This window comes from Chelonia mydas, chromosome 2 (genome assembly GCF_015237465.2).
Source record: "Chelonia mydas isolate rCheMyd1 chromosome 2, rCheMyd1.pri.v2, whole genome shotgun sequence".
Taxonomy (NCBI): domain Eukaryota; kingdom Metazoa; phylum Chordata; order Testudines; family Cheloniidae; genus Chelonia; species Chelonia mydas.
The window spans coordinates 211,097,882-211,112,182 of record NC_057850.1 but is presented as its reverse complement, the minus strand read 5'-3'; the positions used below and the strand labels follow the sequence as shown (position 1 = coordinate 211,112,182).

Sequence of the window (14,301 nt, the reverse complement as noted above, 5' to 3'; positions counted from 1 at the left end):
ATCACATTTCCTGGATCAAAGAACCACAGTAGAGGATGCTTTGTGTACAGTAGTAATAGACACATTCCTATTATCGTACTAGGAAAAACCCGGCAGTCAAAAACTTAAAGGGTTACTAAAGAGTTTTCTGGGTTTTACATGTCTGATGCTTTTGAAACTCAAAAACAAGTGTGCTTGGAACTGGAATGGTTTAATGCTCCAGCTGCATTTTAAGGATGATTACAACACTTTGATTCTGAGAGCAAAAGGTTCTAAAACCTCCCCCAGTCTCTTGAAGATTGTGTTGAGTACACTGGACTAGGTTTTACGCATCATATTTTCTTTCATCTTCAGGACGCTCTCTGAAAGTCTCAGAAGTGAGAAAGTGGAAAACCACCAGAGTTTAGGGAGAGGGAAATGACAAATGAAGGGGAAAAACAGCTGATATTTAAGTTAAAATGCAATCAGATCTTCTGTTTGTAAAATATGAATCATTAGCAAAATTTGTATTTGTCTGTAAAATACATCTTATTCCCTAGAATATTCCCCCTTTATCTAAAATACAAATTCATATATTATTCCTACTGCTCAATTCCCTTAAACCCATCCTTCCTATCATAAGGACTGTGGTCATCTGGTATTTACTCAACTACATGAGTTGTCCTTCTAGCCCAGAATTATGTCTCTGGCTGGGGTTAATACTAAATATTCAGAAAAAAAGTGTAAAATAAATAAATACAAACCTATAGTAAGCAGTTATGGGATAACCTGACCTCAGGGATATTCCCTCCAAACCCCAGTAGTGGGATGTTGACATAAGACCTCAAGCATGAGGATTTGTCTCTCTTCTGAAAGTCTTTGGGACTGTTGTTAACAAAAAGCTATAATAAAACCCAAAAGAAACATTTAATGATTTCTGATCCATGTTCTAGACTAGACTCATCATTCATCTTTCCCTTATAAACTTAACTAGAGGGAAGTTTATGTGCTTGTAAGAAAGGCCTATTTGGTAAGACTTCTAACTTTAGTTTCTAATGAAGAAAGTTTCAATCAGGAGTTCGTATGTTTATAATAAAAATTAATACTATGTCACTCCAGCCACCAGCACAGCCTGGACCCTAATATAAAGCAGCTTGAAAGAACATTGACTATTAGTATATAACAAGTTAAAAGATATGTTCAAGATTCTTGGAGAAGTTGGTCTACATGAAACTAGCTTTCATATAAAAGACATACTTCTTATTCTGAAAATAAAAGCATGCACTTCCCTGAAAATAACACACCATACAACACATTTTACTTTTTAAACAAACATTAATAACTGTAATAAATTTTCTGCTCTTTAATGAGTCAAGACAATTGTTTTCCAATTCAAGAAAATCACCAAAATCAGGCCATACAATGTATAAGGAAGAGGTTTGATATAATAATACCTTCCCCTTTAGATTAACTTGACTATGATATTATGTAATGTCTCAAACGAGAACGAGTTCATTTTTATACCTGTGAACACTTTACTTTTGGTACTAATGTGACAATTTGCTGATTTTTTCTAGCCACTTAGAAACTAAGATAAAGTTTAACTTCCAGCCCAATAGTATTGCATTATTTCACCTGAAATTGTCAATTAGAATGTCAAAAATAAGTCCCTTCCCAGATGGTCATCCCCACACAAGTAGTGGATAAATCTGCCAGTTAAGTACTGTACGATAAAGGTGGAAGCAACCCATTTTTGTCCACCAAAATAACTATCTTCCAGTTTACAAAGCTGCTACAAAAAGCTTGTTTCACTGTCCACCCCCCATTTCCTTACCCCTCACTCAGTCAGCCATCAGAATAGATCTTCAAAATTTCATTTCTCCAACACATCTAAGTGTGGTTCCCCATTAATACTGTTGTGCAATTTTCCATTATAATTTAAGTACCTTAACAATTTTGTGTATACAGCATAGTAAATACAAAAGCTACATTAAAATAACTAACCCAGCTGATTAACTTTGAATCTAGACCTTTCTTTGTAAAACAAATCCATAATTGTGCTATGCTCCAACTGTAACACTTCTCAGTAGTAAACTTCACAAGTAGTTTATATGTTTTCACCCATTCATATCAGTGTATAAGAATTCCAGACTTAGCATGGCCACAGTATACCTTTTGGGAGCATATGAAGAACACATAGCTTGGTGCATTTAAACAAATAGCAAGAGGTGGTATTTCACATTATCTGGCTGCGGTGTAGCAAAAAAAGCATTTCAATTCCCCCACAATTCGTTTTTTCCTCTTTGTATCAAGCTGCTTTGGAAACACTTATTTTAAGGTTGGTAACTTGCATGCCAATTTTGATCTGGTAAGAATTCAAAACTAAAATTGTAAAGCCTGAGAATAAATTGGATTTAAACCACAAACAAAAAAAGGAACCATATAAAAATATGCCTGGCATGCAAAAAGTTCACAGCACAGAAAATAAAAATCCAATACTCTTTTTAGAGGCTACTTTGTTTCTTGTACAGTGGCACTTCAAGAACTATTGCTAACAACTTTCATTGGCTGATAAAGAGTATAAAGATCTAAAAATCAGAAATTTTTCAAATTCAATGGACATACAATTAAAGTAATTCAGAGGGATTAAGTACCCTACTATTCAGCATCCTGGGACAATCATCCAGTCTAAATAAGTAAAGTTTACTTATGGCCTAATATAGCAAAGCATATGCTTAACTTTAAGCCTCTGAGTACTCCCATTGATTTTAGTAAGACTGCCCACATACTTGAAGATAAGCACATATTCAAGTGCTTTGCCCAATAGGGCCTTACCATTCAAACTGATCTTTACTTTTCTGCAGGCAGTCACTGAACAGCATGGCTCAGCCTGAGACTGAAGATGAAAGACTCTACCTCAGTTTCCTTTGCTAAATTCTCTCTGATGCTGCTTCCTCAGATGTACCCCACACTAGAGTGTGGAAAGAGAAATCATACGAATTTATGGAAACATTCTCCCAAGAGAGCGGTGTTGGTCACAACTACTGTGAAGCACATGAGGTGTCTCTGTAATAATTTAATACTATATGTCTGATTGTTATAAAGATGTTTATTGAAAGAAAACATGGGATTTAGAAAGAGGGTGACTGTTCTAGGCAGAAAGTACAATGGCTTCAGATTGCCATCCATCTGCCACTATTTAAAGGACAACAAAAGAGTCATTTTCTTTGAAGTTCCACGCGGCAAGAACCAGCTGAGGTCACCAGACTAGTTTCAGGGAGCAGAGCCCAAAGGCCCAGGAAACACACACAGGACTTTAGGCTGGACAGAAGTGGCTTTCTCAGGAGGAGGTAGTTGCTTGGGAGACAGGGTCTCTGCCAAGAGATTGCAAGCCTCTAGGTAATTTAGATAAGAATATAGATTGTTTTTATAACTTCTACTATACTGCCTTCTGTGACATTATTGACATGAACTGTGACCGTATAGATCGTTGTTGCCACCAAGGTCCTATAGTAGCACCAAATCTTGTACAAAGGGAGTCAAGTAAGGTGTCTATGAGAAGGCTGTAATTGCTGGTTATAAATGCTGTCTGTATGCATATATCACTTTTGTATTTGAAGTTATGAATATTGGCTACATACTTGTATCTCAATGTGTTTGATTCTAAGTAGCACCAGTGAAGCATTTGGCCAGCTTATGGAGAAGGAACTCTTCAGATTAAGTGCCCAATCAAGAAACACTTACCTGACAATGGACCTTGGGAGACTCCAATCCCACATGGAGCAGCTTTCCTGGGAACGTTCAAGGTAGCATGTGGGCAATAGCTGCTCTACCTGTAAAGAACTGAGTCATGCAGGGACATGTGACTTGCCTATGTGAATCCAAACTCCATCTTGCTGCTGTGATTTTCCACAGTAAGAACAAAGGAGTATCCTTCCACATAGCAGAGGATATAAAAGTCCGTGGAAACCCCTCCATTTTGTCTTCAATCCTACTTCTTACCTCCGGAGGAACTTGGCTACAAACTGAAGCTCTAAATAAAGGACTGAATGACCCACCCAAGCTGTGATGTACTCCAGAGACTTTATTTGAACCTGCAGTTTATTCCATCACTGCTACAAGCCTGAACCAAGAACTTTACCATTACTGTATGCAATTGATTCCATTTAACCAATTTTAGCTCTCATCTCCATTTTTATGAATAAACCTTTAGAATTTAAATTCTAAAGGATTGTCAACAGTGTGATTTGTGGGTAAGATCTGACTTGTATATTGAGCTGGGTCTGGAGCTTGGTCCTTCAAGATCAGGAGAACCTTTTTCCTTTTACTGGGATATTGGTTTTTGTAACTATTCATCCCCATAAGGAGCGGTGTTGGTGTTGATATTGGGAAACTGGAGTGCTTGAGGGAATTGCTTGTATGACTTTGGTTTTACCCCACTGGCTAACCAGAAGTCCTCTCTGTTTGGCTGGTTAGGTGTGCAAAGGACCCCCAGCCTTGGGCTGTGAGTGCCCTGCTCTAAGCAATTTTCCTGAATTGATACTCTCAGTAGTGTCCTACCAAAGGCTGCTTTGTTTCACCTTATTAAGCAACCCTTTGGTTCACACCACTACTCACAAACTCCCAAGGAGAATGGTGGGTGCCAAACCCAGCAAGGCCTGCTGAGGGAAGCACAGTTGACCCAAGGAGTACTATATCCCAGGATGCTGTTTAAGGGTATGTTTACAATGCAGTGAGATACCTGCAGCTGGCTTGTCCCAGTTGACTTGGGTTTGAGCTACACTGCAATGAAACAGCCCCACAGCCCAAGCCAGGATGCAGTCCAGCCATGGGTTTTTATTTGCAGCGTAGAAATACCCTAGAGTGGAACCAAATGCAAAAATGCCAATAGCTGTTAGAGGTACACCGAGACTTGAGAGGTATCAGAGTTAGCTGTACCTCTGACAAGTGTGATAACTACAGTTTAAAGCAGGGTTTGTGGAAGACCAGTTTTCATTTTTATACTTCAAAAACCACACCCAGGAACTTCCAGCACTGACAAATTAGAAAAAAACTTGTGCTTGAGGAAAGGCGATACAAAAGAGCCTCTCACTTATAAGGAACTGCAACACCTCTATTTTCTTGGTCAGTCAAGATCTTGACAGTTGCCAGACAACTTTAAGTTAACTTCTGAGAATACCAGTGACAGAGGATATTGTTTTTAATCACTGTTCTCAAGGGGAGGTATTTTCTTAAAAAGTAAAGCCAACAGCCTTATTTCAGAGGTTGTTTTAGGAGAAGAAATGCCAGTTCTATTTTTCCCTGAATATTTGACAGGCCAGATATCTGGACTATGCAATTGCCAGTGTCAGCATCAATCTATTTTTATTTCATGAAATAAAACATTAGACGCTCCACAAGTTTCAGATGTTTATTAAGCCCCAACAAGCTACTTTCCAGCACATGATTAAAAGTGCAATGTGAGGCAAGCTTAATTAACATTTCCTGGATGATTAAGTGTATTAGTTGTGCGGACAGCTTCTGGAAGACCTTCATTCTGTGCAGCTTGTAAAGGGAGAAGAATTTGTTCTTTAGAAGTCAGGACGATCCTTCTTCAGTTTGCTGTAGTCCACACTGACCGAATAGAACTAAGAGGGAGTGGGGGGAAAAGAAAGAAAGAGGGTTTTGATCAGGACAAGATCCAAGTCTGTACTAGGGGAGAAGACTACTTTCAATTTAACTGAAAACAGTTATTGCTATATACACCACATCATTTTCTTTGAGACATTAGTATAGTCAAGTGCATAGATGGACTTTAGCACAAGAGCTGCATGTTTTAAAATACATTTCTAGTTTAAGTTCTGATGGTACATGCTTTCTATCATATGTCACAAGAGCCCCAAGTTAAAGTGAGTCTGAAAGACAGCTTCACTGCAAGGTTTAAACCAGTCATTTTCTAACTGTTGCCCATCAAGAACCCACAGAACTTCCTTACCATCCCCAGGATTAAATATTTGAACATTAATATACAGAATTTGGAAGAGACAGTCCATGGGTGGTTGTACCTCAGCTTCTTTAACATATCACATTATGGAGAAGTAATAGTTTGGATAGGTTCACTTTGAAAAACAGGGAAGTTATTAGTGTCCTTTCCTCTCCAGTCATCTTTGGATAAGTTACTAATTTAATAATTTTATTAAGATGTTGAAGTAAAAAGAAAACGGTACAGAGTTTAAGCATGGAAGTTTCTGGTTATCAGGGAATAAGGTACAGATTATCAAGGGGTGCGAAGTTTGGTTTAGAAACAGGTGGCGTAAGGAATACATAACCTGCAATCTCCCCGATTGGGAGTAAAAAGGTTAACAGGTCAAAGTACAGACATTGAGATATGAGGGTATCTTGTTCATATAATGACTATGTTCAGGTGTGGAGTATAATGAGTGGATACGATGAGGATGGATTTACCCTCATTTGGTGGGATTTAATGTTCAGTGAGTTTATGGTTCCAGTTCATATGGTCCAATGGAAAAAGTCTGTCCCTTTCTCATAGTTGATGCATGATGTCATACCGGCTCACACCTCCTGGTACTGTTGGTGGCCGGTGATGTGTTCAATGTAGATGTCCCTGGACCATCGGATGGTGTCCAAGACCATGAGACGTCGCATGAGCCATGCGTAGCGTCGCCGATCCACAGGGTCTGCAGCACATGCTCGTTGCAGGGGTCCCAAGCGCCCAGGGTTCTGATGATCAGGGCATCCATCTGCACCTCGTAGCCCTTTGCTCTCAGGGTGTCGGCCGGGGAGGGGGCATATTTTTCCAGCTTACGAGCTCAGGCTTCGCAGAACGCCGGGGTCCTGTTCTCAAAAGGAGGAGATCATGAAGTCGACGAGGATGATCTTTTTCTGGCCTTGTTGGTGACTATCACGTCAGGTTGCAACTGGCTGTCGGTATTGGGGATGGCGCAGTTCACGGCCACCTCCCCCAGGCGTGGTGTGATGGCTTTCACTGAACAGTTCTGGATGGCATTGTGGTGCAGCTGCCAGGCTCTGGAGTGGGGCCTGCAGCTGCACAGGATGCGGGGCAGGGTCTTGTTTGACCAGCCACACTTCCTGCAACACTTGTCTTGGGGCGGACGGCTCTGTTGAGCGGGACGCAGTTGAGCCAGGCATGGTGGATGAACCGCCAGCCAGTGAAATGGGTGAAGCCACCCCCAGCGAGGAAGTGGTTGCTGGCATCCCACTTGCTTGTCAGTTCGAAGGCTTTACCCTGGTCCGGTTTACGCTTCAGGGTTTCCATGTACAGTGAGTGGATGGCTGTCTTCAGGGTCTTCTCCAGCATGCCCCTGGAGTGCTTGGGGTGACAATGGTGTTGTCATCGGACCTGTTCTGCGGCACCAGGACTCCCAGCTCCTGGTGCTCCTCGCACCACTCTCAGCGGCAGCCGATGTGCTTCCCCCGGCGACGCATGGAATTGTGAGCATGGGACCACAGTGAAGTGATGTCACGCCTGTCCCGTCTGAATTCGCCATCCAGGGAACCGCTCAGGAAGGTGGCGATATCTTGGTTGGAGGAGGCTCTGCCGATCTGCTTCTTTGTTGCATCATGGAGGGTGTTTGCGGCGATGTTCCTTACCATGGCGTCGGGACATGTCAGCAGGCAGAAGGTGTGGGTGATCACCGTGATGTTACACAGGTTGCCCATGCAGGGGACATTGGCACCTCCATGCCTGTGGGCGATGCAGACCAACTCGCTGCTGGCTCTCTGGGGAAGGAATAGCCACTTCTTCACCAGCTGCCGGACAATCTTGTCTGCCTTGTTGAGGGGTACACCTTCGCCACGGCGGATCCCCTTGGGACGAATGAGATGCAGGGGATCAGGAAGGTGTTCAGGGCGTTTATCTTCTGCCACAGTTCTAGCAGGAAGGCATCAACCTTGGCAGCATCCTGCAATATCTCCTGGATGGTGTCCTCGGGTATCTGCCGGACACGGAAATCTGTCAGCGTGCTGAGATGCTGGTATGCCTGCCCCTCTGCTGGGGGACGACGGGCTCACCCTGGATCTGGAACTCCATTATCTGCACTGAATCCATTTTGCTGCCATCGACATGGAGAGTTGCGCACTTCTTTGCACTGAAGTGGAGCCCCATCCAGTCAGCAGCTCGACTGGTGGCATCTAGCATATGTTGGAGGTTCTCTCGGTCTTCTGCGGTCAAGATTAGGTCATCCGCGTAAGCCAGGACGCTCACCCTCTCATCGTGGAGGTTGAAGCCATCTGTGCCATTGGAGATCGCTCTCAGCAACAGCTCCATGGCGAGGTTAAAGATGATGGGGCTGAGGGGACAGCTCTGCTTAACTCCGCTCTGGATTGGGATCTTGGCGGTCTCCCCTTCGACCAAGCAAATGGTCGTGCTGCATCCCTCGTACACCTCTCGGATCACACAAAGGAAGTTCTCTGGCATCCCCTGATCTTAGCACCAAAGTGGCACAGAGGGCTGTTTCAATCACCAGGTGAAAGTGATGGTTTAAACCAAGATTAGCCATGGAGAGCTGATTAGAAGCCTCCATTCACTCTAACAGCAGTTATTCTCAGTGCCATCAAATTTAGATTCCTAATCCTATTGAGTAATACATTTAGAGCAGTTGCCAATCCCTAATGATCACAGAGGTCCTCACAGATAGAAAAGAGATAATCCCTCATACTATCTTGTGAGGACCAGGATATAGGGGGGAAAAAATCAAGGGTAAGATTGAACAGCTTTATGTGCAGTAGCCTTATTCATACACCAGATGCTGTTAACAGGCAGAATTGTGAAGCACTAAGTACAGCAATACATAAACAGAAAAGAATATGAGAGAACATGCATAAAGTGGGCAAGAGAACATTTTAGAACAGTATTAGTAAAAGCTGCATGGTTAACCAAGTGGTCTTCTGGGTTCAAAGATTGTAGCTCAGATCACAATCTGGACCAGTCCTAAAATAAATGTCACTGTAGTGCGGGACAGGAAGGTATAACATTGGAAAGAGAATAGATCTTCTACATCTTGTATTAAGAGCTTAGAGAATGTATGACAAGGAAATAAGTCAAATACTGACGTACTGATCAAATATTGACAGGTTTCAGAGTAACAGCCGTGTTAGTCTGTATTCGCATGACTACATCGGTGCATCCGATGAAGTGAGCTGTAGCTCAAGAAAGCTTATGCTCAAATAAATTGGTTAGTCTCTAAGGTGCCACAAGTACTCCTTTTCCTTTTGATCAAATATCGACTCTTAGTAAGGCATATTTTAGCATCCAAGGTTGAATAAGACATTGTTAAACATATGATGTTTGACTAAATAAGCAAGCAGTGACTTAATGACAGCAGGACTGGCAGTAACCATTACAACTAAGGTATATAACCGTATCCATTCTAACATCCATTCTATGTTATCAGTCATAATTTTTAAACTCGAAGTGAAGTTTTACAGGCATGATCTTTATCCAAAAGCAAGCTTTGGAGACATTTGAGTGATTCAGCTCTTGGGTACCCCCCCCCCCCCAAATCACAAGACTTAGCAGCCCTCCAACCAGAATATCTGGAAACATACAAAAGTTGAAATTTGACAGGGAAACAGGCATTTTCATTAGTGAGGGCTTTGAGCATTCCAGGAAAGAGATCTGAATATTTACAAATCATTTGACAAAAAAACTACAAGTACCATATTAACTTTGGATTTCTCATAAAAGAGTCCTGACCCACCAAGCTGATCTGTGCAGGCAAGCCTGTGCAGAGCCCACTGACTTTAGTTGTACGGGTTCAGGGATATACCCACAGAGATCAATTTGGAGGATCAGGATTTCAGCTTGTACAGTTATACAGCTGAAATATACAGGCTCACTTGAGCTGTGCAGTGAAAAGTGTACTGCATATAGATTTTTGCTTTAAGTTCAAGTTACAGGGTTCAAGCTTTGGAGCCATTTTTTAAACCCATACTTCAAAACAAGTCACCTTTGGTCAGAGACCAAATCCAGCGAGTTTTAGAAAGTTTGAGCAACTAGAACGAAGGGGTTAAGATTGCATAAACACATTCATTCTCATTACACGCTTCTACCTTATTCACTATAATCCTGAGATTCTGCATATTAGTTTGGAAAAGAGTTGCTTTCCTTAACAAATTTCCCTAGAGATCTGCTTTAAAAAGAAACTTTTTATTGTGTTTATCAGAATTATACGCCATCAGCTACTGTATCTATAATTTCCAATACTTTCAACTACTTTAGTTTCCACAACACATGAGGAGTTGTTTTAGTGACACTGCCAGGAAAAAATGCAAAGGATACACAGGACCAAATATGGTAAACCTTGAGATTTCTGCTTCTTATGCCAGTACAAGGCTGGGAACACTATAGAAGTTATACTGTTGTTCAGAAGAGGACCAACCTATAGTATATTTTTAGCATTAAATAAAAACATCTTACACCTAGGATAGTTTCCCATTAACATAACTGATAAAGAGTGCAAAAGTGGGTTTTTCTTTTGACTTTTCTCCAGAAGGGTAAAAAAATTACACCACGTATGGCCATTTGGAGGTTTCCTTTTAGTAAGCATAATATTGAAGATACTGTGGTAACAATATCACTTATCTTTGGTAAACTTGAGTTTTTTCTAGTGCCAGTGATGGTTAACTCAAGAAGCTAAACGGACTGTGAATCTGCTACAAGTATGAGGTTTAAACTTTTTATATTGAAATAGGAAATATACTGCACTTTTGTTTTCAAAATACTCTACAAACTTTAATAGTGTTTAACCATAACGCTTGTGAGGTCTGTATTATAAATAGTTTACAGCAAAGGCAGTATTTAAGATACAAATTAACTTTGGTATGGTAAACAATAGAGGAGGTTGGAATTAAAAAAAAGTATCTTTGAATAGCAACGGAGACACTTTTTTTGTAGCCTGTCACAAAAAAGCATTTGTAAAAAGGACCCAGACACTCACATATCTTGTTTGTCTCAACTAAGTGACCCTTTTTGGAAGTCTTGCAAAAGCTCTCTTTACAATGCCTATATTCCTGAAATGAAGGACTAACAAGTGAGAAATGCAGCAAAAGAGGGCTCAGCAATATTATACAACCACAATACTTTACACTTCAATTTTCACAAATGAGGGTCTCTGGTTTAGCAGAAGATTTTTAGAATGTAAGATTTCCTATCAAATTACTAAGTCATAAAAAATGGGTCATAGTTGTCCAAGTGAAGTACACAGATTCTTTTTTTTGTTTATTCACAAACTTTGTGTGCTGTACATACCCCACTCTCTGCAAGTTAGCAGGGTTCTACTGTACTTATTTGATCATCCTAATAGAAGCATAAAAAATTTAAGACTTTTGCAGTAGTACTGAAATCAAAATAGTTGGATTCCAAAACTGATTTTAGCATGACATCTATTATGTGTAGTTTACAGCGCAAAGCTTTTACCCTCCTCCCTCCAATATCAATTTAACACTGACTACTGAGTAGCATATTCTTCCTTGTTGTTCTGTATCAAGGAATAGAAAAATTTATTTGCAGCACTACTTTCTTCATTCAACACTTTGCCCTAGGTAACGAGACTTCTAGCTCATCAGACACTGCCTCCAAGCAAAGGTAATATTTAAATAGGCGGTCTCATTTTAATATTCAAATCTAGCCTTGCCTCCCAAATCAAGTCATCACTCCACTGCTAATTCCCAATCCAAACCTAGGCAGTAACTGACAGCAGGGGAAGCATATTCAGTCCTCCCTGCACCACCTCTCTCTGGTGCCTCACACGGAGCTGAGCCTCCAAAAGTAGCCAGGCCACAGATAACATACATCTGTAGATTAGCCGATGCCCTAATGGCTAAAAGCCTTTCTGCCTCTTACCTTGTACTGATCAGTGGGAGCCAGCTTATTCCAAGGCTCAGGGTTATTCTTTTTGTCCCAACTACAAAGAGAAATACAGTAATATAGCAGAAGATATAAATCAATCACACTGCTTTTAACATGTATTATATATTATGGAACTGGTGTTTAATTACTTAAAGAACATAAATGCTTGTCTGTCCTGATAAGTTTCCACATAACAAAACCACCACTACTGTAGGTAGTCTTCAAAATTTACTTCATGAGCATGGAATCCGAATTTCCTCAAACTCAACTCTGAAGCACACTGAAGCTCAGCTAGAAACATGGGCCTCCAGGAGTGCCAAGCTTTTCATAAACACCGAAGTTTGTTTGAATATTATATTTTTATATATACACATACACACATATATACACACACACGCATATACATACAGATACTGTAAAGTTTATGCCTACCAGACATCAGGGTTGAACATTGCCAGGCGCATAATGTACAGGGCTGCGCCAGAACCTCCAGCTCCAATAAAGATAAAGAGAGGGATCAACTAGAATAAAAGGATTTGGAAATGAATGAGAGATTAGAACATAAACCTAATGCCACTTAGAAAACAAGGCTGGAAATTAAGTCCTGCCCAGTGATCACACATTTGGCTCATCAGTTTTGAGCCACCCTACCGAAAGTCACTAAGTAGGTTCAGTGCCTAGTCATGAAGGACACAGCATGCCCGTAGGATGTCCTAATGCTAGGAGATCCTGCTTCTCAGGATCAGGCATTGGCTTCTCAATTAACAGATCCTGCTTCTCTGGAACAGCAGGTGGGGAACAGGTACATGCCACTACCAAGTGCACCACAACGCCCAGAAGAAGGCAGAAGTTAACCCTCTGATTCTCTAGGGTAACACTGCCAGCAGCTGCGATAGGCGCGCTGGTTCACAAGAACCAAGAAAACGGGTTGAAAAAAATCACGTGGTTACCATGAGTGGGCTTGGAAAAGCCCCGCGCTGCAGGAAGGCGACGGGGACCTGGGCCTCTAAACTACTCTCACTCTAGGGCCATGCCCAGCTACCTCTAAAAAACAGGGGCGACGGCAGCCCCGCCCCGCCGGGCTTACACGGGTCTCCGGACGGGGCTGTCACACCAAGGCGGCGCTAGTCCGGATTGGGGGGGGGGGGGGGGGCATGGAGCCTGGGGAGAAGCCAGAACCGGCGGGAAAGGGCGGGGAAGGGCAGGAGACCGCATAGGGTGACCGAGCTCTCCCTGCAGCGGGATTAAGCCCAGGAGAGCGGCAGATGGTGGGATTCTTGCCCACACAGTCCCCTGCCAGGGGAGTCCCGCCGCCAACCGACCCCTACAGCACTGAAGCTGCCTCCCCCCCGCCTCTCCCGACACACCGCCCGGCTCCGGCTGCCCCCGCCCCTCCCGACACACCGCCCGGCTCCGGCTGCCCGCAACCCGCCCGGTTCCGGCTGCCCTCCCCCTCCCGACAAACCGCCCGGCTCCGGCTGCCCGCAACCCGCCCGGTTCCGGCTGCCCTCCCCCTCCCGACAAACCGCCCGGCTCCGGGCCGAGCCGCCGCCCTCCGGAACGCACGCTGGGATGTTTCTTGGCCTGACTGAGCATGAGTCGGAACATGGTGACGGTTGGGTGGGGGGTCTCGCGCTGTGCCAGACCCTGACTCGGCCTCTCAGGAAAGTCTTGTCTCTCTCACTCGCTGTAAGGCCCAATGTCATTCAAGGACCCCGCGTTGCAGGTGCCAGATATAATCACCCACATGGGGCTGTCCTGGTGGCTGCCTGCGTTCACTGTGCCTCAATGAGGCGGCCCTACCTCAGCCGCCGAACAAACAGACCTTACAGAAAGGTTTGTATGGAGTCATCTATGAGTCCCCCCTACTGCTTCGTCTCCTCAGGACTCGAAGCCCCTAGTCAGAAAACAGGCAACTCCCTAGTCACCTATACAGTGGAAGGGGACGGGGGAGAGAGGAGGCGGCGAGTCTGGCGCATGCACCAACTGAACGCTGCACCGGGGGGGGGGAAGCGGCTCCGCCTCTGCTGCAGCCCTGCAGGCGTCAAAATCGCATCCCCCGGGGCCTGACGTTCTAAAAATAGCCCCGCAGCGGCTGCGCTTGGCGCCTCCTAGCCAGTGTTGTCCTGTCACTGTGTCTCGTGGAGCCCGCTGATGGAAGGACCTAAATCCCGCAAACGCTTGTGCACGTGCTCAGATTTAGCTTTGCCAGCCTGCCTCAGCCATTCATAAAAGCCGCCTCCCCCTCTCCAGGTAGAGCCCAGAGATTGGCCTTTCAAGAGCTTTACTTAGAGTCTAAGTTCTGTGTTAGTACAGCCACCAGCACAACAGGGCCTGGTGCCTGATGGGCTCCTGGGTGCTGAGGTAATACTACTACTAATCAAGTAAACGATCTTTTTTTATTTGCCTTCTGGGTTTTGAGCCTTTAGCGTATGATTACTTTGTGATTTTAAAGCTGTTCTCTGCAACCAGGA

At 43.3% G+C, this 14,301-nt stretch overlaps 1 protein-coding gene across 1 annotated transcript; it reads right to left on the bottom strand.

Annotated features, from left to right (window-relative positions):
- Nucleotides 1-5,354: 5,354 nt before the first annotated feature.
- Nucleotides 5,355-13,557, bottom strand: NDUFA4 (NDUFA4 mitochondrial complex associated). Its single transcript, XM_007064890.4, has 4 exons — nucleotides 13,394-13,557; nucleotides 12,260-12,348; nucleotides 11,822-11,882; nucleotides 5,355-5,585 (listed from the first exon to the last, which is right to left on the bottom strand). Exons 1-4 carry the CDS (start codon nucleotides 13,433-13,435, stop codon nucleotides 5,529-5,531), a joined length of 249 nt encoding a protein of 82 aa, XP_007064952.1. The 5' UTR covers nucleotides 13,436-13,557; the 3' UTR covers nucleotides 5,355-5,528.
- Between the last annotated feature and the right edge of the window lie 744 nt (nucleotides 13,558-14,301).

Excerpts from the sequence above, each read along its gene's own strand:
- NDUFA4 (XM_007064890.4), bottom strand. The coding sequence starts at position 13,435 with ATGTTCCGACTCATGCTCAGTCAGGCCAAGAAACATCCCAGC. Across the intron at positions 11,883-12,259 it reads ATGTTCAACCCTGATGTCTG|TTGGGACAAAAAGAATAACC; the intron begins GTAGGCATAAAC and ends TTCTCTTTGTAG. Across the intron at positions 5,586-11,821 it reads CTCCCACTGATCAGTACAAG|TTCTATTCGGTCAGTGTGGA; the intron begins GTAAGAGGCAGA and ends ACTCCCTCTTAG.